The sequence below is a fragment of the Oryx dammah genome, unplaced genomic scaffold, assembly GCF_014754425.2.
Source record: "Oryx dammah isolate SB20612 unplaced genomic scaffold, SCBI_Odam_1.1 HiC_scaffold_17, whole genome shotgun sequence".
Lineage (NCBI taxonomy): Eukaryota > Metazoa > Chordata > Mammalia > Artiodactyla > Bovidae > Oryx > Oryx dammah.
Genome location: NW_024070201.1, coordinates 68,035,877 through 68,058,509, shown reverse-complemented (window position 1 = coordinate 68,058,509; position 22,633 = coordinate 68,035,877). Strand labels below are relative to the sequence as shown.

At 37.1% G+C, this 22,633-nt stretch overlaps 1 protein-coding gene across 1 annotated transcript in view; it reads left to right on the top strand.

The window, feature by feature from the left end:
* Window positions 1–17,837, top strand: part of LRRC4C (leucine rich repeat containing 4C) — a 188,842-nt gene extending 171,005 nt beyond the window's left edge. Inside the window, exon 2 of the mRNA XM_040259034.1 lies at window positions 15,174–17,837. Within this exon, the coding sequence (XP_040114968.1) occupies window positions 15,216–17,138 (1,923 nt within the window). The 5' untranslated portion in view covers window positions 15,174–15,215 and the 3' untranslated portion in view covers window positions 17,139–17,837. The remainder of the gene's footprint in view (window positions 1–15,173) is intronic.
* Window positions 17,838–22,633: the final 4,796 nt, after the last annotated feature.

The following is a 22,633-nucleotide window of genomic DNA, read 5'->3' as shown; positions in this document are numbered from 1 at the left end:
CAGTTCAGTTCAGTTGCTTAGTCTTGTCCGACTCTGCGGCCCCATGAATTGCAACACGCCAGAACTCGATGGACGTGAGTTTGAGTGAACTCCAGGAGTTGGTGATGGACTGGGAGGCCTGGCGTGCTGCAATTCATGGGGTCGCAAAGAGTCAGACATGACTGAGTGACTGAACTGAACTGAACTGAGGCCTGAGGTCAGAAAGGTTCCCTGGAGTAGGGAATGGTTACCCACTCCAGTATTCTTGCATGGAAAAGTCAATGTACAGAGGAGCCTGGTAGGCTCTAGTCCAGGGGGTCGCAAAAATTTGGACCTGACAGATTGACTGAGCACGCCCATATGTATATGTTTGTGTGTATATATATGTGTGTGATAACAATCTAGGAAATTAAGGCTGTGTACAGTTTAATAATAACAAGGAAGAAAGTACTTGACAAAGTATTAGAAGGCAATTTAAACATCTGAATTTCTTTGTATATGTGGTATTTATTCTCTTCAGAATCTTTGCATGGCAATTTAAATTGTTTTAAAAATAATTACAAAAATCCATATGCTTTTTGGTTGCTACTGTTAGCTGGTTTATTTTCAACCTAAGAAGGCAATGATGACCTTGGCATAGGGCATTTCCTAAGTATTCTTGATCAGCTGGGTGTTAATGGCTATCAGCTCCTCTCAGCTAAGTCCAAAGGAAGCATGGAAATCTAGGTCATTAACTGTATGACCAACTTCCAGAAATCAAATCCTTCTTTACCCACCTTGCCAAGGACTTATGCTTAGGATGGGCTTGTTGGATTTTCAAAAGCGTCTTTAGTTACTTGCCCTTTCATCATCCCAGACAGAAAATGTATAAAACTATTTATGTTAATATACAAATATATGTAAAAAGACAGAAGGATAAACATTAGCTTCTGTGGACCCAGAGGGGAATGTCATTATTAGAAAAATGTTTTCATATTTTGATTAAATGTAATTATAAATATATTGGAAACGCTCACCCTCTTTTATTTGTTTCTTTTATTCCCTTTTTCAAATTGAAAGATTAGAGAGAATCATTGTATTGTGCATCCTGAGAGGCTAAAATATGTGTCCAGTTTTTGCAATTCAACCTCATTAAACGTTAGATTTTTTTTCTTTTTTGGTGGAGAGAGGGTGGTTCTTATTGGGGTTTAGTTGTTTTTGTTTTAATGGAATATTATTTTTTGTCATCCCTGTTATACAGTTGACCTTCACTAATAGTAATAACCATTATTTTCTCCTTTGGCATTAGTCATGATTATCCAAAACATTCTAAGAGATAGATAAAAATAGCAATTCAGCTAGCAAAATGAAGGAAAGTTCTAGAGCAGAGAAGTCCCTGTTTCTTTTCTGTGGAGGAAATTCTGGATCCTATTTCACTGTGCATCATTCTGATTCTTATGCTGACATGAATTTTTTAAAGAAATGACATGGAGTGACAAATTATCCCTGAGTACCAGTGTTTAAAGTGTATGACAGGTTTCATTATCACCAGAGAAGACTGCACTCCAAGACTTTTCCCAATGGACACTTGTCTGGAAAAATTTACTCAAGACCTCAATCAAGTCTTTAGTTTCTTCATTTCAGAAATTTGGTTTTGGTAGCTCATGGTGAGAAGGGTGTAGTCACACTTACTAAACACATAGGAAATATAGAATAGAGAACAGAATGCTGATTTGCTAAATTATAGCTAGCACTATAACAAACCCTTCAAATACTTTTTAGTCTGTCAAATCTTTTTCTGTACGATTTAAACTTTTTTGAATCATAATCTCTTTGAAAAGGTGATGGCAAAGCCAATGAATAATCTTCCTAGAAAAATATACAATCACATTTATATGAAAATTTATATATGATTTCAAGAGATTTATAAATAGTTTGAAATCCATTCATGAATGTCTTAGGAATCCAGGGATTGAACTATGAATTTTCATGGAAAATCAAATTATAATTAAATAAGGTGGTTGATAAGAAATCAAACTAAGGAAATGTGATTGTGTGATTTGGATTGCTTTAGCATTAGATTATGATAGCCTGATGCATCAGTCATTCTCCACAACTGGATTGCAGCTGTCACCAGGATTAGATAAACAACAAGAAAAACAGCAATGAACATTCACACAGTATTTTATTGACTGTGTACCAGACACTGTTCTAAATCCTTCTTTATATATTAACTCATGTATACTCACAAATGGAGTATATAAATCAAAGTATCATATCCAACCTATAGGCAGTTTTATAGACAAGTACTACACACATTTCAATCTCTTTTTTAAAAATCTACATTCCATTAATATTCACTTAGTTATGTAAGTAGTTGATAATCTGCACCAACCAGTTTTTTCTTGAGCTCATTATTCTTTCTGCCTTCCTTCCTTTTCTTCACTCCTTTCTTCTCTCTCTCTCTCTCAATACACAGATACTTAGTATATACCATATGTCAGGAACTCAGATGTGGTCTTTAGGATACAGTTTATTGCTGATAAGGATAGATTTTTATTTTTTATCCTAATCAGTTGTTTTTAATCACCCATATACATGCTGATTTTTGATAATCTACTTCATCTCAAAGTTATTATGTTTATAAGTTTTTATGGGGGGGTAGGAAGACAATAAGTTATTAATGAGAATCCTCTTTACCATTTGTACTAAGTTGTGTGCCATTTTTTTTTTTGTTTTGTTTTGTTTTACATATGGGTCTTATCACTAAACCTTGATAAAATTACCTAAATAGACCTGGCTCCTGACTATGAATTTAAATGTGGACTACATTCCATAATGCAATTCAGCAGATATTTACTGAGTGCCTAGACATCATCCCCTTGATTAACTAGATTGAATGCATTCCCAAGCATTTGCATTCAAACACAGATTTGATAAATGTTGTAGTTTTGGCATTGCAGATCCTTAGGGAAAGGATGGATTAATGCTGGCCAGTAAAGCCAAGGAAGATCTAATAGAAATGGTCACTATAAATTATCTCTGGGATACAATTTTGAAAAAAAAAATCCAGGTAGGACTTCCCAGGGCATGGGAAAAACAGGGGCAAGACTCGAAAGAAGAGAAGTAGGGAGTATATTTTTAGAATCAGAAACAGACTGTAGCCTAGACTGTACTATGGATAATAGTGGGGGAGGAGATGGGGAAACGGTATGGCTGAGCATCGTGGAGTGTCTGTGTCACATTAAGGCAGCAGTTTTCAAGAGGTCACATTCCCCGCCCCCCAGGGGGCCTTGGCAATATCTGGAGGCACTGCAGATTGTCACAACTGGGGGTGCTACTGGCATCTAGTGGGTAGAGGATGTAAGAGATTTAGTTTTTATTCTGTAAGGACTGGGAGACTATTGCTGAGTTATGTTTTCTTGGACAGTTATTTGCCGAGGTCCCTGTGTGTTCTTACACAAAGTGTGCAAAGCATTACTTTGAAAATCTCCCTCAAGAACAGTATGAAAAGACTAATGGTGGAGATAAGGAATAGCATGCATGAATCAATTGGTTAACCTTGAATCTGAGTAAAAAGAAAGAATGAATAGAAAAAGAGGAGAACTGAAGTTTTCCTATGTAGAGAAGGCTCCAGACTTAAAAAATATTAGTGAACAAGTGAATGCAGGCATTGTTACAGGCAGGCAACATTTCTGATCATTGGAATGGTCTGATTTCATTTCCTGAAGAGTGAAATATCAAGCATTGTATGACACTTGAGCTTTTAAGCTTTTTTCCTTGGCTGTGCATTTCACTAAACCAACAGAGCCAACTATCATAAAAACACACACACAGACCTGAACACCTGAAATCCCACCCTTTAATTCGAGAAACAGGGAGTCATCTATATTTCATTTCTTCATAAATAATCAAGCTCAGAATGTGAATATGATCCAAAGGATTCATAAACAGTCAAAAGCTTCGTACTAGGTACACTTTAGCTCTCCTGCATCATGTGAGGCTAAAAAAACAGGGAAAAAACAAATTAATTTTATTTTTAGCCTTGCAAGTCTTTGGCTGTATTTCTAGGCCTGCTTTCCTAACATGAAATAGATTTGACTTTTTGTTGCTAAGGCAAAGTTGGAACTGTCACCGCCTACCCCAATACCTTGCCTAATCCATCTTGTTCTTTTTGATTGTGACAGAAGAATTAGATCTTTTTCACACAAGGATTTTCTAATTAATGCTTCAGATGTGTTCTAGAGCAAGGGTGTAATAATCAAGATACTCACTCTTCCATTTTAAAGAAGATATGTAGATGATTTGACTTTCTGCTTATAAGAATTCTTGTTTTCTGCTAAGTGGTCTGCCCTAATGGAGGGCCTGAAAGCTGAGTCAAACCTCTCTAGATCTGCAGTGCATCTGAGTGCCACGTGAAGCAAATCAAGGAAAAGGCTTCATTGGATTATCTAGTTGGAATTTTCAAGGCAATTGTGCTATTTTAGGCACATACAGCAGAGGGCATTGTCTGGCCAAACTTAAATCAGGACTGCTATTGACAAGAATAGATGAAGAAATAGAGAAGGCTTTTCCTGCAAAATAAATAAATAAATAAACAAAGAGGGCAAGGAGACAGCAGAATGACCTTTATATTGCTCTGTTCTCTCTAGCTTTTCTTTGTAGGAAGACCTCTATGAAAATAACTAAAAACTGAACAAGGATCATTCCAGAAGTTAATGAAATTTCTATTATGTGAGCTTGTTGTTGTTGTTTAGTCATTAAGTCGTGTCTAACCCCAAGGACTGTAGCCTGCCAGGCTCCTCCAGGTTTCCCAGGCAAGTATACTGGAATGAGTTGCCATTTCTTCCTCCAAGAAATCTTCCTGATACAGGGATTGAATCTGCGTCTCCTGCTTGGCAGGTGGATTCTCTACCACTGAGCCACCTGGGAAGCCCCATTGTGTGAGTTGGACTCTACTAGATGCTAAAGATCAATGAGTAAATATGACATTATTTAGCTCCTCAGTGAATGGCTAGCCTTAACTAGCTACATACTGTTTCTATTTGCTTGAACACCTAGGCATTCTTTCCTGCATTTAACAAATGTTTGATGAGTATTTTTTGGAAAAATATCACTATGGTAGATACGATGTTTCTCCAAGGAATTTAGCATTCTACTCAGATGAGACAAGCAGTAAGAAAATAAACACTGAAGTGTATAAAGAGAGTATCAAATTAGAAGTACTCTGATGAAAATTAAAAATGGTAATCTGAGGACTATCCTTATGGTCCAGTGGTTAAGACCTTATGCTTCCCGTGCAGGAGGCAGGGGTTCAATCCCTAGTCAGGGAACTAATATTTCATGTGTCACACGGAGAGGGCAAAAAATGTTTTAATTATACAAATAAGATAAAAATGGTAATCTGATTGATGGTGATAGAAGATCTGCTTTATGCTGAGTGATCAAGAAAGAATTTTCTGAGAAAATAAAATCTGAAGGGAGTCTTGAATGACAAGGGATATCAATTATGCAGAAACCAAAGGGCAGCTCTTGCAGGCAAAGGGAAACTTAGTGCAAAGGTCCTAAGGGAGGAAAAGTCTTGGGTCACTTGAGGAATAAAGGAAATTCAATATGGTTGAAGACAGAGGGAAATGAGAGGAGTTGAAAGATAAGAGGATAGGCAAGTATCAGATAATCATATATTAGAGGTGAAAATAGTTTACATTTTGCTCCAAAAGGATGTGAAGCTAATAGAAGCATTTTCAACTGGAGTGTGGCATGAGCTTATTTATATCTCTAAACTTCAGTCTGAGTGCTGTGTATGCACGCTCAGTCTCAGTCTTGTCAGAATCTTTATGACCCCATGGGCTATAGCCTACCAGGCTCCTCTCTCTGTGGGATATCCCAGGCAAGAACACTGGAGTGGGTTGCTATTTCCTACTCCACTAACTGCTGTATGAAGAATTAACTGTGGTACAGCATTTGCAAAAGTAGAGAAACTGATAAGAGGGTATTTCAGTGATCTAGTTGGAAATGAATATTATTTCATTTAGGAAGGGACAATGAGGAATACACTTATATTTTAATACTGAAGTCAATACTTTAATGAGTAGGGTTATGCTGAATGTAAATAAAGAAAAGGAACAGTCAAGGAAGACCCTTACATTTTTGCCTTGAGCATTTGGATGTATGGTAGTGGCATTTATGAAGGTATAGGGCAGGTTTGGGAATTTTCTTTCAGTAGATGTTATATCATATAATTCATATAATCATCTCAATGTCTATTAATGTTATCATCACTCTCCCTTAGGAAGGTGCAGCTCAGAGAAAGCCAGTTTACCAAAGAATGATTAGTAATACTTGGCCAACCCTCTAACCCACCTGATTTCACTCTAAATCTGATTTTTGTCCCACTGGGTTTTGCTAATATAGATTGGATGTCTTTCTATATTTCAACATAAAGTTTAAGTGCATTATATCATCAAAGAACAAGAGCTGAATGTATATTTAGTCATTCTCTGTATATAATTTACAGTGTGGACATGAACCACATTAGAGATTTTTAAAAATTGTATCTTTCCTTATTTGTGCATCAGTTTCAAAGTGATAGTCTGCTGCCTCTGTGTAACCTGATAGTTTTTATTGTGACTGCATACGGAAGCTAATTTTGCCTTCATTGGTATTTCATCCAGGCAGGACTGATTAATTTGAGGCTATACATGCCTCATAATGTATAGATATTGGATTGATATCTATATCAACAGGTAATTGGATTGAAGATCTGTTCCATTCAGTTCTAAAGTAATGCTAAGGATGTCGATTATTGAAGTCATTTGACTTTTCCATCAACTACTCTTCTCTCTAGTTTCTTTTATGCATAAGGGCAGAGCCTCCCTAAAATAACATTCTCACCTTTTCCTGCTTAAGAGCCTGGAGTTTCTTCCTAAGTTTCATCATTGAAGCAAATCCAAACTCTCCTACCAGACATGTAGTGCCCCTCAACTGGGCCAACTTAACAATCTAAATTCTGTTGTATAAGTCACCTGCTTCCATTAAGTCATTTCTCTTTTATTTCATGCTCCTACTCCCCTGCTTGTATTACAGTTGCTGTAATTTAGTTGCTTAGTCCTGTCTGAGTCTTTTGCAAGTATATGGACTGTGGTCCTCCAGGCTCCTTTCCATGGGATGTCCCAGGCAAGAATTCTGGAGTGGGTTGCCATTTCCTTCTCCAGGGGATTGTCCTGACTCAAGAATTTAATCCACATCTCCTGCATTGACAGGTGGATTCTTTACCTCTGAGCCATGTGGTAAGACCCTCTGCTTTTACAAGTCATCCATTATCTCCTCTACCACCTGCCTCAATACAAAATTATATCCCTTTAAGTGCCTACGTAAAATCTCAAACCCTCTTAAAACTTTCTTTGGTTATCTATGACATCTGACAATGTTTTATGGAATTTGAATATTGACTACATTGATTTATATTAGTTCCTAGATACACATATGTGTGCTTTTAATTTTTGATAGGTATCTATGCTTTTGTATTACAGCTCCAGTAAGTTTGTAAAGTTCTAAGAGGTATGGTCACCTTAGACTCTTTTCTATCCCTTTTTATACTCAACAGAACATATCAACATATTGGCCACATCATTTATTATGTTTTTTCTTACTTAAAAAAAAATATATATATATGTAGTTTTCTCCACTCATTGCTTCTTATCTAATGATGTTGTAATCTTGTCACCTCTAAACACTAAACACGTGTAGGTTTTTTTTTTTTTTTTTTACTGTAAGTCATGCAAGTCATCTAGAAAAGTGAAATGCAGACCCAGGTGGTTCTTCTTTCCTTAAATATCAATTTTTTTTAAGTCTCAACATTTTCTAGAAACATTGCAAGGTCAGTGTATATGGCCAAAGAGCCTCTTGTTGACTTGATAGGTTGAATACCTGGGTTACAGCCATTTAAACCTTGCATCATTTCCATTACATTTGCCTTGAGGGTCAGCCCTGGGCATATTTACAAAAATTTTCTTTCCCTGAAAATCTGCAGAATCATATATTCCTCCGCAAGGGGTGGAAATCTCAGTGGATTTGCAAAATTGGTTTTCAGATGGGAAAAAGTTGAATTATGTTAGGAAATATTTGTAAAATAAATTTGATTTGGAGGGGTGAGCTACCTTTGATAATGGTGTTATTTAATTTGTTGTTTTCCCTTTTCCTGTGTATTATAGCACTCTTAAAAATTTAAAGAGCTATTTTGAGAAATGATTATAGTAGAAAGCTTTCTTAGTAAGATGAGGATGAGCCTCACTTCTTTTCTTACAAGCAAATCATGTCGCCTCAGCTTACTTTGTTCTTTTTGATAGGTCTCAGATATATAATAGTTTAAGCAATTAGATTTTTTTCTTTTGCCTTTTCTTTGCTCTTGGTTTTGGAAGCAGGAGTAGTGAGAGATAGATAAAAGGAGAGGGAGAGAGGAGAATGAATATGAAAATATCAGGTAGGTTTGACTACATGTAAGCAGACAAATAATGAGCTGTTTATGATGTATGGAGCTGATTATTGCATATAATAATAAAATAGAGAGGGAAAACAGTTACAGGATTCATTAATGTAGCTGCTTGTCACAATATCAAGAATGCAAATTCTTCTTTCTTTCCATTTTTTCCTTCTTTAGCACAACAGCTTTGTCCTCAGGCTGCCTGCTTTCTTGGCCACAAATTGTCTGTAGCAATTCTCAGTATCTTATACCCACAACGAGATCCAGAAACAGAATAAAGAACTACTCCTTCCCCTGTCTTTCTTCCTATTAGGGAGAGAAAAATAAAAATTCACAGAATCCTCTCAGCTGACCTCTCTTTGCATCTTATTGGCCAGATAGTATCACATGTTCAGACCCAACCAGTCTTTGGCAATAAGAATGGAACAATCAATGTTTGTTTAGACAAGAACCCAGCAAACAATAGTTCAAAGGTTAGCCCACCGTCTGTTTTTGTATGCTCTGTGAACTAAGAATATTTAGAAATTTTAAAATGGTTGAAAAAATATTAAGAATATTTGAGACACTTGAATGTGCATAGTCATTGACTTTTTGACCAGAGCTATTTTCAAGCTTCAGTGGCAGAGCAGAGCGGTAGCAACTAGAGACCATATGGTCTGAAAACCTAAACTATTTACTATCTGGCCCTTCACAGAAAAAAGTTTGCTTAGTCCTAACTTAAGCCAGATTCTATTAATACATCAAGACTAGATAACCTTGTCTCAAAGAAGATAATATAATTTGGTGGTTTTTTTTTTTTGTTTTTTTTTTTTTTAAGAAGAGACTGAATCTTTCTGAACAAAATTTTCTCAGGAAAGAGTATGGGAATAGGATATTGGGTATACAACAAATTCAGAGAAGAAGAAGAGAAATTGAAGTTCAAGCATATTTCAAGTGATTAACCCACCTTTAGTTTCATAAAGCAGTTAATTCTGAAAAGGTTACCAGCAAGAATGGTTGGTAAGACAGACCTGAGTCTTTTTCCTTACTAAGACCCTACAGAAGTCCAGGAGAGTCTGAATGGAATGGTGATGATTAAGCCATAATTTATTGAGAATTAGAAGTTTAATTTTTAGGAGGATTTTTCAATACGGGAGCTTGATGAGGATCAAGTAAGAACCATGATACAAAGATCCAGGATTGGAGAAAACACCAACATGAGGCAAAAGATCCAAAGAATCTTAGAGCACAGTTCATGCTTTCTATGAAAGAGTTGAAGGACCTTTAGGCCAGTTTTGCTAAGGACCATGCAACTGTTTGCTTTAGCATGAGAATTTCAGAAGAGGATAGAGTTGCTAATAGAAGCCATGGAAGAGCTAAGTCAAGTTGATGTTGATGGTAAGGTAGGGTCTGGAGGTCTCAGTGTCCATTCTGAGTATGGGAGTTAATGGTTTGGCTTTTCAATGTTTACAGAGGTCCATTGCATGTATATATGACAGTGAATGTGTGGTCTACTGAGATATGAGGATTGATTGGGGTTAACTAAATTTATCTTTCTCTCACCTCACTTGAAAACTAGTTCCAACGTCTAGACAGCAGTCTATGCTGACTTAGCAATGATACTGTGCTAAATAAAGCATCCCCATTAGCTACTCTGCCTCCTGAGTCCCTTCTGTGTCTCTCAGTGCACTGACGCATGGGTAAGGAAAGAAGAAAGGTCTCTTGACAAAGTCAGGATATCCTCTGGGACAAGGCTAAGAGTATTATAGTTTAATTCAAAACCCACACAGATCCATTTGTAAATAAATGCTGTGAGATGACATCGTAATGGATAGTGTGCACCTTTAAATTAATTTCCTTTTGATGTGATAAAAACATCTTCTGAAAGAGATGTTGAAACCTGGCTTTTGATGTAAAGTAACATAATTTAGATTTTAAAATAGAAACCTTTTGTTGATAGTAGTTTATTCAATTCTGGGTGTGTACCAAACTTTATTTGCTACAGGTTATAAATTAGCTTTGAACCAGCTATAATTCATAAATCATTACCTATGACTGATTTACAGGCAATCTCATTAATTTCAATAGCAAAAAGACTTTGAAGTAAGCAAGAAGTATAAAATAAAACAACCCAGAGACTGAAAAAAGAGCAATACATCATATTTGGATATGGTTTATTGATAGTGTGTTTCTGGTCATTCCAGTTCATCTTTACCACAACTTTGAATAATAGGTATTAGTGTTATTTCCTATCTTATCTAAGAGGAAGAAGCTTATATCACTTTATTTTAATATGTATTAAATATTTATTCAGTATTATATATTACTTATTATGAGTCAGTAACTTTGTATATATTATATGACAGTACTAACAAGAGCCTATTGATTAAGTAGCTCTGCTACTTTTACAGATAAGGAGAGTAAATTATAGACAGATGAAGTAACCTTCACATTAATAGGGTTGTGGGTGTTCAAGCAGACATATGAATTCAGGAATTCATCATAAGCCTCTTTTCTTGCCCATTGGACATGGTTGTCTTTATTATTTCATATTTTAAAGGGATGTTCCTGCTGCTGCTAAGTCGCTTCAGTCGTGTCCAACTCTGTGTGACCCCATAGACAGCAGCCCACCAGGATCCTCTGTCTCTGGGGTTCTCCAGGCAAGAACACTGGAGTGGGTTGCCATTTCCTTCTCCAATGTATGAAAGTGAAAAGTGAAAATGAAGTCACTCAGTAGCAAATGGAAGAGTAGGACTTACCTTTTTCACTTTGTGCTATTTCCAGTTCACCAGTTATTTTGACTGAGACCCTAGGACTCTAGGGAGAGTCATGGGCTGGGAGGTGAGAGGAGGGATAGAAAAGTAGGGCCCTGGGACCCCCATCCTAAAAGCATCAATCAGTTAATATATTAGAGTTTAGGTGATATTCTTTTTCCTTTCCCTTCCTTCCTTCCTTCCCTTTCTCCCTCTCGTTCTTTCTTTCAAATTCCCAATTACCTTCCAGAAGTGTGTTTTGAGAAGAAGGGAACATATGGATAAAAAACTGAATCACAGAAATGAAAATTTTTCAATGGTTATGATTATTGGCAACTTAAATAGCATCCTGTTTAAAATGGAAATCTACAATGGTTTTCAAGGTCGTGTTTTAATTTATAATGAAAGATACCTCCTAATCTAACTCAGAGTGAGAAGCCTGCCAACCACCCTGTTGTGATATGAGTAAATTCAGTGAGTTCTGGGATGTAGGGTCTGTCTAGTTGCCTGGAATCTAACCCTGGGATGATGAGGGCAGAGGGGTATTGGCTTGAGAGTAAACAGCACTGTAAGAACTGATAAAGGAAGTGGTTGGGGTACCTGCTTCAGAATGGTTGGTTTAAATATGGCAGGCATGCCTGTAGGCCTGCCTTTTACTATCTGTAGAATCTGGCTAGTCTTTGGATGGGCAGAGCCCTTGTGGCTCAGATGGTGAAGAATCTGCCTGCAATGCAGGAGAACTTGGTTCAATCCCTAGGCCCCCCTGGAGAAGGGAATGGCTCCCACTCTAGTATTCTTGCCTGGAGAATTCCACAAAGAGAGGAACCTTGTGGGCCACAGTCCATGGGTTGCAAAGACTTGGAGACAATTGAGCAACTAACACTTTTTATTGGCTGGGCTGACTCTTCAGGATCAGCAAAGCCTTGATACCAAAACATCAGAAAATTCAGAAAATTTGCATATACAAAGTGTTGGAATTAGATAGTAAATGTTTTGCACTTTTTCAACAGTCATTTTATTTAGTGTCTACAGCACACTAGGTTCTCTGTTGTCCAGAGGCTAAGAAGAGACATGGATACTGTTCCTAGAGAGCTCAAAGGCTAGTGCAGGAATCAGAACCAGGGACAAATGATCATAGTGCTAGATGGTGTGAGAAGTCAACTCAGAGCTGCAAGAACCTGGAGGGAGGAAGCAAGTCCTGAAAGAAAGAGTAACAATTCACAGCCTACTGCTCAAGTTTCTTTGCTGCCATAGGGAAGGAGACCAAAACAAGCTGCTAAAGCCAGAAAGCCTCTGTGACTTTAAACCTCACGTTCATAAGACTCAGGTCCCTTTCTACAGTCTGTGAATGTGGGTGTGTGTTTAAGAGTTGCTCATGACAGACGTCTTTACTGAGTGAAGTATCTCCTAATTTTGGAACAGAGTCTCTTCTCTGTCTTGTGTACTCTAAGAAAATGCATTTGTTTACAAAAGCTAATTTACACCGAGACTCTTACTACTGGTAGAAGGCTTATGTCCTAAGGAGGATACAGCCAATCTCTCAAGACCTTGGATGGTATGCATAGAAATGGCTAAGAAATTCCAAGTATCTCTGGCATTGACTTCTCTCCAAGGTTCATTTAGAGCAAGTGGAAGATTTTACTAATCTTTCTCCTTGCTGCGGGTTTCTTCTAGAGCCTTTCTGGCTTCTATATTAATGTAGCATTACCATTCTTGAAAGCAAAGCTGATGACATCATTTCTTTGTATAAACAGAATATTGAATAGTCACTGGCAGGATAAATGGGAATGCTTACATTGAGTTTTGATCCGATCTCATCCCAGCTTCTATCCCATTCTCTTTCCTGGACCTTCCAGTCTCCTGCTATAGGGGAGTTTATGGTTGCTTGGTTGTACTAGTACTTTCTTATTTCCTTGTCTTGGTTCAGGCTGGTCCCTCTGCTCTTCTTTATCAGTTTCTACAAAATCTAGATCAGATGACTCTCCTCTTTCAAAATCCCCTGACTTATTATACCATCACAGATTTAGTTGCTCTGACTTTAGTGCCCATGTGCCAATGTGGCTTGGTCTCATAGCAATGAACATATATTATTGTGTTTCATCTCTTTGCCTATCTGTCTTACCTTCTGAATTATAATTCCTCAAGGGTGAGGGTTATATTCTTCACTTTTGTATGCTCAGCACTTAGCAAAATGTCTAACTAAGGGAAATAAAAAAACAGTAGTAGTAGCAATAGTAATGTCTATTGAGTTCCTTCAGTATGGAAGGCATTATTTTAAGCTCTTTATGATGTTAATTTTTTTCTGAAAATAACACTAAGGGTTATATAATAATATCATCCCCACTGTGCAAATGAGATTGAGCTGTGGAGAGGATAAGTCACCTGCCCAAGGTGACACATAGTAAATACTAAATTACTGTCTTAGTGCCTTTTTGAATTGGTAATGATAAGTCTCCACATTTTTTTTCCTTCCTAAGAGGTTCTTAGAAGAGGCACTGTTTATGAGGAATTTGGGAGAAGTCATCATGCAGGTACCCAATTCATGATAAGCCAGTTGAAATGGGTGTATATTGGGTAACGCAAGCTTTGGAATTCCTCTTTGTGCTGTAAGAGATGCAGAAAGTAAGTTGTTTTATTTTCCTTCCCAGCAATCAATAAGAGTCAGGGCATAATACATATACAATCCTGTTATATTTAATACTATGATTTTTTCTGTACATAAACATTATATTTCATGAGATGTGATTTAATTGGTAGTATGTCTACCTATAGGTAGCAGTTGGCTCTGTTGTTGTGAGTTTTATATATGAAAATCTCTAGAAATTTACACATATTTGTCCATGTCATTATTTCAGTGTATTTTCACAGGTACCATACATTAAGTTGCCAGTGTTTACAGCTGAGGTGACCCCCAAAGGAAAGGTATTTTAACAAAAATAATTGTGAAAAATAGTTTGCTTTTGCCATCATTCTTGCAGAAACTTTTTTCATGGAATGTTTGAAATCATATTCTCCTGGACCAGTGAGATGAATATCTGAACCCTGATTCTTTACTTGTTAACCATGTGACTATATGCACGTTACTTCCCCTACAATTAAATGTCTTCTTCTTGAAGATGGAGGCTATAACAATTCCTTCCTCAGAGAAGTGCAGTAAGGAAAAGAAAGGATCAGGGCATGAAGCCTGTGCAGTTACAAAGGACTCCATATTTAGAAGGGCCCATGCTTGACTTAATGTTCTATTATAACTGATTTGAAATTCTTAATAAAATTATTAAGACTTCTTTTGGATGTGGACCACTTTTAAAGTCTATTGTGTTCTGTTTTATGTTTTGTTTTTTTGGCCAAGAGGCATCTGGGATCTTAGCTTCCCAACCACGGACTGAACCCACCCCCCCTGTATCGGAAGGCAAAGTCTTAACAACTGGACTATCAGGGAAACCCTTGAAATTCTTAGTAATTTTTGACAAGACATCCCATGTTTACATTTTGCCTTGAGCTCTGCAAGTTATGTAGCCATTTTTGGATTGTTTGTGAAGTCTATAGCCTATGGCACATAGACTACTCCTTGATAAAATGTCAGCTATTAATAATTTTGCAAGAGCGTTTTTAGTTTATTGGTATAGTCCCCCAATTTTATTTTCTGAACTTTTCCAATCTGGTCTGGACAGTGAACCTAATGATGGGGTACATTTTATGTGTCCTCATGCATTCAGGTCACCCTTGGTTGATAAACACCACAGTCAAACCCTCTCTACCTCATTCTTCCATTTCTCTGTGATTGCACAAATGACGGAATATGGGCTGTGGCTGGCTGATAACTCAAAGTAAGGAAACACTTCTTAATAAATATGAGCCCCGTTGCTCAATACATGGCATTAGATTTATTATCTTAGTTTGAGAAATGAAGGCTTGAGCTGATACACTGTCTCACTGACAATGCCTCGAGAAAGACATTTGGAGGAGATCTAATACTCTTTTTTGCTCTTATTGCATTGCAGATTATTTGAACTCCAGAAGGACCAACACCAGATAAATTATGAATGTTGAACAAGATGACCTTACATCCACAGCAGATAATGATAGGTCCTAGGTTTAACAGGGCCTTATTTGACCCCCTGCTTGTGGTGCTGCTGGCTCTTCAACTTCTTGTGGTGGCTGGTCTGGTGCGGGCTCAAACCTGCCCTTCTGTCTGCTCCTGCAGCAACCAGTTCAGCAAGGTGATTTGCGTTCGGAAAAACCTACGTGATGTTCCAGATGGCATCTCCACCAACACCCGGCTGCTGAACCTCCATGAGAACCAAATCCAGATCATCAAAGTGAACAGCTTCAAACACCTGAGGCACCTGGAAATCCTACAGTTGAGTAGGAATCATATCAGAACAATTGAAATCGGGGCCTTCAATGGTTTGGCAAACCTCAACACGCTGGAACTCTTCGACAATCGTCTTACGACCATCCCGAATGGAGCTTTTGTATATTTGTCTAAACTGAAGGAGCTCTGGTTGCGAAACAACCCCATCGAAAGCATCCCTTCTTATGCTTTTAACAGAATCCCTTCTTTGCGCCGGCTAGACTTAGGGGAATTGAAAAGGCTTTCATACATCTCAGAAGGTGCCTTTGAAGGTCTGTCTAACTTGAGGTATTTGAACCTTGCCATGTGCAACCTCCGAGAAATCCCTAACCTCACGCCGCTCATAAAACTAGATGAGCTGGATCTTTCTGGGAATCATCTGTCTGCCATCAGGCCTGGCTCTTTCCAGGGGCTGATGCACCTTCAGAAACTGTGGATGATACAGTCCCAGATTCAAGTGATTGAACGGAATGCCTTTGACAACCTTCAGTCACTGGTGGAGATCAACCTGGCACACAACAATCTGACATTACTGCCTCATGACCTCTTCACACCCTTGCATCATCTAGAGCGGATACACTTACATCACAACCCCTGGAACTGTAACTGTGACATCTTGTGGCTCAGCTGGTGGATAAAAGACATGGCCCCCTCCAATACAGCTTGCTGTGCCCGGTGTAACACCCCTCCCAATCTGAAAGGGAGGTACATTGGGGAGCTTGATCAGAATTATTTCACATGCTATGCTCCTGTCATTGTGGAGCCCCCAGCAGACCTCAATGTCACTGAAGGCATGGCAGCTGAGCTGAAATGTCGGGCCTCCACGTCCCTAACTTCCGTATCTTGGATTACTCCAAACGGAACAGTCATGACACATGGGGCATATAAAGTGCGGATAGCTGTGCTCAGCGATGGCACGTTAAACTTCACGAATGTAACCGTGCAAGATACAGGCATGTACACATGTATGGTGAGTAATTCTGTGGGAAATACCACCGCTTCAGCCACCCTGAATGTTACTGCAGCAACCACCACTCCCTTCTCTTACTTTTCAACTGTCACGGTAGAGACTATGGAACCTTCTCAGGATGAGGCACGGACCACAGATAACAATGTGGGTCCCACTCCGGTGATCGACTGGGAGACCACTAACGTGACCACCTCCCTCACGCCACAGAGCACAAGGTCAACAGAAAAGACATTCACCATCCCTGTGACTGATATAAACAGTGGGATCCCAGGAATTGATGAGGTCATGAAGACTACCAAAATCATCATTGGCTGTTTCGTGGCCATCACACTCATGGCTGCAGTGATGCTGGTCATTTTCTACAAGATGCGGAAGCAGCACCATCGGCAAAACCATCATGCCCCAGCGAGGACTGTTGAAATTATTAATGTGGATGATGAGATTACAGGAGACACACCCATGGAAAGCCACCTGCCCATGCCTGCCATTGAGCATGAGCACCTCAATCACTATAACTCTTACAAATCTCCTTTCAACCACACAACAACAGTTAACACAATAAATTCAATACACAGTTCAGTGCATGAACCGTTATTGATCCGGATGAACTCTAAAGACAATGTCCAAGAGACTCAGATCTAAAACACTGACAATTATGGAAAACAAACAATCAAAAAAAAAAAAGACAGTTTATTAAAAATGACACAAATAACTGGGCTAAATCTACTGTTTCAAAAAAGTGTCTTTACAAAAAAAAAAAGAAAAGATTTATTTATTAAAAATTCTATTGTGATCTAAAGCAGACAAAATTATGTGTATTCCTCAGAACCTGTTTTTGCTGCACTTATTTACTATTTCCCACATTTCGTCCCTGCCTTCCCTATTGCCATATTTTTCACAGGAGATCTCAATTCCCTAAAGAACCAGTCTAGGAAATTTTGTAAGAATTCTGTTATACTTTGAGATTTTTATGGTGAATTCTAGTGGTGAGATCCAGTCTATTTTGTCTTTCTTTTTTTCCCCTTCTCTTTCTCTCTTTCTTTTCTTTCCTCTCCCTCATGCCCTTATGAAGTAGTCCAATGGGGAATGCAATATTAGAAATAGATTTTTAAGAGAGAACAAGGAGAAAATGCAAAATCTTATATTTTTCATGTAATGATCTGTTCTGTATTTATGAGGAGGACCATTCAATGGAAAAGAAAAAACAAGGGAGCAAGCAACAGATTAATTTACATATGAGCATCTATAAAACCCATGATCTTTTAAACAAATCTAGAATCTGATTTGTAGTTCAAAAACTAAAAATAAGATTATAAATAAAATATTGTTGGTTTTTCTGTACCTGGATACAACTCATTTGTAGTTTGGCTCAAATGTGAGAAACTTGAAGGTAACTAGACTTCCTGCTTTCTGAGAAAGGTAATATTACAGTAATCTTCGGTCACAGCACCAGTCTCTACAGGGTCCTGTTTCATTAGATGACGTGAGTTTCTGATCTATATTTAAGGATGCTGTGGTCTTCTTTTCTTTTCATTAGTGTCGCCCTTTGTAGAATGATCAAATTTTTAGATTCTTGTGAAGTAAATTCAATTCCACTTGAAAGAAAGTTTCAGTATAATTTATTCCTGGCTCCTAAATAAAATTCTGCTGTCTGGATGAAGTACAATCACAAAATGCTAAATTATCCAAGTTGAAAAATCATTGTTGGTGCTGAGTGTCAACAAACTCAGTTCAATTCAACACTAACTGTTAAAGATCTACTATGTGTTAAACTCTGATGTTAGTGCTGTGGACACATTATTAGTAAGACCTGGTTTCTGCACTTGAATCACTCATGACCTATATGTAATATCATTAAAGAAACATCAGTTGACTACCAGGGGCCAGCTCTAATTTTCCTGTTAGGTGGCAGGTGGCAGGATCCTAGAGTTTTGAAATAATCAGGTTACTGTTATGACCAAAACCTCCTCATGATTTTTTTTCCATTCTTCTGGAAGAGCTGATTCTGTTCTTCCAAATGCAGATTGTAGAGTGGTAAAGAAGTGTAAGTATGGATTTGATTTGCTACGGCCAATGGGTGTTTACCAACAGATAGCAATGCTAACACACTAGTAATTCACTAAAGGTACTTTAAGGAACTGGAGATATTTTTGGTATGAGAATATCCACTAGCTTGCAAGTTGAAAAGGAACTTTCTAGTTACTGGTACCTCAGCACTCTCTTGATATTTTAATACAGTATATGTCTGACTTTTGTCTTTATCTACGTGAAGCATAGTGAAAACAGTAGTGTAACAGTGTGTTAATCGCTCAGTCGTGTCGGACACTTTGCAACCCCATGGACTGCAGCCTGCTAGGCTCCTCTGTCCATGGAATTCTCCAGGCAAGAATACTGGAGTGGGTAGCCATTCCCTTTTCCAGGGGATATTCCTAAATATACACCTCCTATTGCTGGCCCTTAAAATCTGCCATATCATTGGTGAGATAAGTGTTAAACTAGAGAAAACTAGAGATAAGCTGGAGAAAACTTTAGCTCCTAATGAATGAGCAGCTTGGATACTCACACATAACTCTACAGGCTGGACATCACACCAGGGTTTTGTGATCTCCAGGTGTGAAAAACCAATTGTTACTAGCAAAGTAGGTCAGAGAACTGGGAGGAAGAGAGAGCAAACGATGAGACCACACAAGGATCTCACCTCTGTTTTCTGAGCACCAATTCTTTAGTGGCTTTTTCTCCCTCATATCTTACCTTTCTTTGTTAGGAATACAATTCATATTAGCTTTTACTGTGGAGAAGACTCAAGGGAAAACACATGTTGGCTGCCATTTGTCAAGTGATTCAGTATTGAATGTACTTCATATTTCTAAGCTGCAGAGCAGCTTAGAAACTAACTAAACAATTCATCAAGAAATATAAAGTGCTAATACAAAGAAGACTGGTATAAACCCAGAAGGAAAAGAATCTTGCCTTCTCTACTTGGTTTCTGATTTCTGAGCTCTGTCTTTGCTGATTATAAACTTTCTTTCATTTGAGCTTTTAATTCTTAAGAAGTTAGTTGCAGCATACAATTCCTCTTGAGTAAACTCTGGGTGTTGGGGATGGACAGGGAGGCCTGGCGTGCTGCAGTTCATGGGGTCGCAAAGAGTTGGACACGATTGAGCGACTGAACTGAACTGAACTGTGAGGGGTGGCTGAGTAGTTAGATAAATTCTACTAGAATAAAAGGTGAATTTGCACTAAAAATTTAGGTGAGAAAGTCAAGAATACAATTCAGTGCTATAAGAGATTATAGTTGCCCTAAATGTATATATATTAGAATTTTTTTTAAATCTGCATATATTGAAAGATTTGTTAAGCCACATTTGACTTTTCCAGTCAATTTAGAAATACTTTTGATAAAATTTCCTCACTGCAGGTTTTAGGGATGAAGGGCATAGTGCTATAAAAGTATTATTTAAAGGACACTAAAATGAATTCTATGATTTTATAAGTTTATGATTAGCAGTGTCTGTATTTTCTCTGCATCATGTACTAGTGTGGGGAGCTTCAATAAGGTAGCTGCACTAACCAGAGTTCATCATGCAAAATGGACTTCCTTGGTTCAGCAGAAAGTTCATTTCACTGTTTAAATATCTGGCCTATCCTTGTAGCAAAACACACTTTTTATGTCTGTTACTGTTTTTATTCTATCCAAAGGTAACCAAACGGCAGTATGCTTAAATACTCATGTGCATCAAAAATATGTCATTCACAATTAACCAAGTTAAAATAATGTAATGATAATTTTAGTATGTATATTTATTTTTCCTACTAAATATATGCAGTTGACTTTGGGAAAATATCAAAGAATGCTTTAGAAGGAATCTTCTCTAATTTTTTTTTTTTTTTCCTATTCTGGACTCTTGCTCTTTTATAACTGGCTATCACTTCAAACTTCTAAATTCTTTTGCATGTGTCCAAACACATTTATGGTGGCAAAATATGAGAAAAATTTGGTATAATTCACATACATAAGGCCCGATATAGCTTTAATCATTTTTCCTCATATTCTGAACATTCTGGAATCAAATGCCATCTTTTCCAAAGATTAAAGTAGGTAATAAGAATTTTGGACCATTGGTTAATGATTGGAACATTGATCAATTCTTTTTTTGAGGAATTGTTAATTGCTATAATTGTTTTTAGGCTTTAAAATCAAAGAATCAAAAATCAGGACATTATTTGAGACCTGCATACTCTTAAATTCTAAATTTTGATCTGTTGATAAATAACTTGACAATGGAAGGATTATTTGTATGGGAGAAAGAAAATGAAGAAGACATTTATAGAAAAAGATACACTGAAACATGAGGAAAGCATTAGGTGGATGGCACCAAGCTACCCAACATTTCCAAAGTAAATATTGATCAAGGTGAAAAAAAAAAAAACATTTTATCCTCTTAGCATAATCTTCAAAATACTTAGACAAGTCAAAGAGTCAGATGAATGCTTATGGATAGTGTGGTGCTTTGAAACAATGTAATTTTTAAATAATGTTTTAAATTGTTTATTTGGTGCTTCAGCTTACTGGAATTAATAAGGATATTGAAGACAATTTTTTATTTATTTTTAAATATAAATTGATTTATTTTAATTAGAGGTTAATTACTTTACAATATTATATTGGTTTTGCCATACATCATGAATCCTCCAGGGGTATACACGTGTTCCCCATCCTGAACCCGCCTCCCTTCTCCCTCCCTGTACCAAATTGTATCACTAAATATCACAGGTATAAGACATGAATACTTGAGTGAGGAGTCATAGTCTTTTTGGAAGCCAGGTGTCTGTTTTTCATAAAATATACTTTCACAGAGTCAAATCTCTTTTTTAAAAATTCTTTCCCCAAAGTATATACACATTCTTATATTTGATTAGAATATGATTTCTGTACAAAAGCAACCAGATAAAAATGTCAAGCTGTTGCCTTAAAACATTAAATTACCTTCTATTTTTTTCTCTTCTGCCATAAGAAGAAATATGAATTCTTGCACACTCTGTATTAGATAGAAACCAGCTGGGATGCCGTTATCTTTCCAGGATATAAAAGAAGATACATCTGGTTGTAGAAGAGAAAAAAGAAATCTCCTAGAGTACACTGTCAATTAAGATCGAAATGTAGAAGCTCAAAGAAGCATTCTTAAAACACATTTAAAAACCATTTCCCATCATTTTGTGTCTTTAAGTGCTGCTAACCAAACTTTTGAGATTTCAATCTTTCTTAAATTATTTGAGAAAATATACAAATTACACATAAATTATATAATTAAATTGTATAACAAGTGCCTAGCAGCAGTGAGAAAACACCATTTTTTTTTTTTTGCCTTAGTCCAGAATAAATAAAAAGAAAAAGAGAGAGAGAATGGAGTGTTGCTGCAAAGATAGGTGATGCATTGTTATTTTAATGAAAGCACATTTTACTGGAAAATCCTTCTATTTTATAAATCTTGTTAATGCACAGTAAATGAGGATACTCATACATCATCTGGGCAAAATACAGAAAGCAAAGCTCTACAAGACTCCAGACCATGAAGATTTTCTTTCAATATTTGGTGCAGTAATTTAGTTTCATTTTCCAGGTTATTAATGCTACACTGTATTATATATTTGATGCTGAATCATTGAATTTGAATTTGTCTAAATGGTATCAATCCTGTCCTTATCTGGTTGGCAGAAGTAGTTAATATATAGCTTTTTACTTGGATCAAAGAGAAGATTCTGTTATTTGACAGAGAGGGGCTGGTCTCTGTGGAGGCAGCAGCGCCCATTTTGATTTATGTCCTCCAACCCTGAGAACTTGGCAGAACACCTACCTAGCTCAGCCCTAGGAGATCCTGACAAAAATCCATCCATTATGGGAATCCCTACCCTTTATCATGTCTATGTATCCGTAAGGCTTCTGAATAATAATTAGTAATTCTTTCTTTTCAGTCCTTAGTCCCACATTAAAAGTGGTAAATTAAAATGGAATTTAATTTCCATTTAAACACAGTTGGTAGTTTTGTAAAGTGTCTAATTCTCTGAGAGAAATAAATGAAGCTTAAATTGAACTAAATATATTAAAGCATACACAAGAGTAATTATGATGTATTTTC